Source organism: Apis dorsata, unplaced genomic scaffold, assembly GCF_000469605.1.
Source record: "Apis dorsata unplaced genomic scaffold, Apis dorsata 1.3 scaffold_189, whole genome shotgun sequence".
NCBI classification, from domain to species: Eukaryota; Metazoa; Arthropoda; class Insecta; order Hymenoptera; family Apidae; genus Apis; species Apis dorsata.
The window spans coordinates 667,690-670,576 of NW_006263474.1; the positions used below are offsets into that span (position 1 = coordinate 667,690).

The 2,887-nt window shown below is 39.1% G+C and overlaps 2 protein-coding genes across 3 annotated transcripts in view; one reads left to right on the top strand and one right to left on the bottom strand.

Annotated features, from left to right (window-relative positions):
- LOC102681942 (nuclear migration protein nudC) overlaps nucleotides 1–2,887 on the bottom strand; it is a 114,301-nt gene that overhangs the window by 94,538 nt on the left and 16,876 nt on the right. The window lies entirely within an intron of this gene.
- LOC102681812 overlaps nucleotides 1–2,887 on the top strand; it is a 76,122-nt gene that overhangs the window by 58,066 nt on the left and 15,169 nt on the right. Inside the window, exon 1 of one of the 2 annotated variants that reach the window (XM_006614553.2) lies at nucleotides 8–771. The exons of the other annotated variant lie outside the window; for it this stretch is intronic. Within the exon in view, the coding sequence (XP_006614616.1) occupies nucleotides 706–771 (66 nt within the window). The 5' untranslated portion in view covers nucleotides 8–705. Of the gene's footprint in view, nucleotides 1–7; nucleotides 772–2,887 lie in introns of those variants that run through there. 2 annotated transcript variants of the gene reach the window in all.

Sequence of the window (2,887 nt, forward strand, 5' to 3'; positions counted from 1 at the left end):
GCGTGCGGTACTCCCGCGAGGAAACGCGAGGAAACGGTAGGGAAACCGCGGATCGAAACTCGAATATACACGCAAACGCGTACACACACGCGTGTATATATATATATACATATATAGTCTCTTCATGGTTCAACACGGCGATCGCCTAACAGCCCATCGTCTGTGAATTCGTGCGCACGATCATTTTTCGACTCTCTGAGAAGAGGAGGAGGAGAAGGAGAAGGAGGAGGAGGAGGAGGAGGAGGAGGAAGCTTTAGGTACTCCGTTAGGGAGAGACACGTTGCTTCTGCTCTCGTGTTTCGAAAAGGAGAGAGAGAGAGAAAGAGAAAGGACAACGAACTCGACGAGGACGTCGAGGACTCGCTCCCTGGGACTTGCCTAGGCTCTGGTGGTCCCCTCCTTGGGGATTGATCGTTGAGGCACGTAGCACGGTATCGAGAGGGAGATTCTTTCTTTCTTTTGGGGGGTTGATCCCGGTTTCTTGTGGAATATTTATATATATATTGGGGAATCACCAAGTTATTCGGTGGTGATCATAGAAGGGGAACGAAAGGAGAGTGCAATTCCTAGGTGCGGATTTCTCTCTAGAGACCTAGGAGATCGGTCTTCCTCGGTTCTCGAGAGGTGTGTCGCGAGATTTGTCTTGGAGTGATTTGACGAAGTAATAAAGGCAAGGGAAGAAAAAGGAGAAAGATACCCCGGAACATGTCTGGGATTCGAATCAACGTGGAAGAAGCCTCCAACGATGGACGCGAGGATCTCGTTCCTGATGTAAGTGAATTATATATAGTTTCCAATTATTGTCTTCCTCGAGAGTATTCCCCTTATCCCAGTTGTGTTTTAGATGTAAATGATAGGCCGGTTACAAGACAACCGTATCGCGGAACTCTGTCGATCCTTCTCTAAGTAACAACTATCCTAGCTGCTTTCTATTCCTTCCTTCCGCGATTCAAAAGTCTCGATTCCTACGGCTCGACGAGATTTAATCGGGAATTATAAAATAATTCCATCGGACTTTCACGGCGAAAAAGATGAGCTCGACCCACGTCGAAACCAATTTGGCGGGAAACTCTTTGCGAGAAAAAGAAAATAATAATATTAATAATAATAAAAACAATAATAAGTAACAAACTATTCGTCAGATGAAAAAAAAAATATGAAAAACGAGTCGACAACTTGACGACTCAATTTTCGACGAATAGGCAAAAAAAAAAAATAGACTGCGAGCAATCGTAAATTTTCGTGATCGCTCTCTGATTTCTAGTGATTAGCGACTCTGGATCGGTTACATAAAATAGGTGTAAAATTTAAGGAAGTCCGCGAAACGAAATTTCACAATGTTATCCAACTAGGAAATAGAATTCTTCTGATTTAATGCATCGTGCATAATTAGAATAGGAAGCAACAAGTGTCTGAAAAAGTTATTCCCGTTTGAAATGCAATTAACATTACCGTGCGGAAATCGTGGTTCAACGGACGATTATCGAATAGAACGTTAGAGAACTCGTAATATCATTGATCCTCGGATCCTCGATCCAAGTATCCTGGTAAAAGGCGTTCAACAATTTAGGTTCACGGGCAACGTGCGTGAGTATATATATATATACATAAACGGCGCAACACCGTTCACCGCGAATACTTAACAAGTATCCGACACCCATCCACCAGCCCCGCTTTATGTAACGCAAAACCGACGAGGGTTTGCAACCGCGGTTAAGTAGTAGAAAGAGACGTTTTTAGTTGAGAAACGAAGGACAATATATTCGTTCCGAGATATGTTTCGTAGGAAATAACGAAAGGCGAACACGATGGCGACGAATCGCGTATACGAATTGCAATATCACGCGTATTGTGCAATCGGGTCGCCGTGACGCGCTGCTCGTGAGAAAACTTTCCACGAAAAATCGAACGCGTCGAGAACCACGGTCGAAAAGAGAGAGAGAGAGATAGAGAGAGAGTTTTTACGTTATACTATCATCTTCGATGGATTTTAATTGTTTGAAATCGTATTGGAACTGGACGAGGATCTGAGAGTGCGATTAATTTAAAAACTTTTATTCTGTGAATCGATCATTTCGAATTTCAATTTTATATATACGGGAGATTCATAAGTGTAAGTTTGATTGATAATAAATGGAATTATATTATAATATTCCTTTTAAGTTACCTGCTTATGATTTATTTCAATGTAAAAAATTGAAATCAACATAATTCTGTTGTAAAGTCGGGGAATATTTTTTTTTAAATACCAACTCATAAATATAAATTTTTCAAAATGTCTTGGACGTGATTTACACTTATGATTCTTAAATCGTTGTAAATCATTTAACCATCTTTTTATTTCATCGGAATAAATGAAGATATATTTATAATGTGTTTCATATTTCAATTTTTTCAATTTTTCTCTCCATATGCTCTACTGACTGAACTGAATTTATACTCTCAAAGTTAGCAGAATGGAATATATTTGTTGCCCATAGATTCAAACTTTTAAATAACTTTAGATATAAAGAATGAATGCACAGCTGGTTGTTACGTTTAAAAGAGAAAGAAATGATCGGAACGAGACATGTAGGCGTCATGGGATAAAAGTAGACTATGTAACTCGAGTTGAAAAACGGATTTCCATAATTCCGTAGAAGCTTGTAACTAGCCACCTGTAGGCCGTTTCTCACATTCGCGTTTCATAATTTCTTCACCTTCTTAACGTTTACGAGCCAGATTACGATTGCTTCTCAATGCAAATTTCTAGAGAACCTCTGGATGATAATTCTTGAACGAAGCCAAGTTTATGGCTATTACGATAGATCAAATTGAAAATTCTATGTTAAATTATATAAACTAAGTGTTTTTTTTTTTTATTTTTTTTTTTTTTCTTAATGAACTT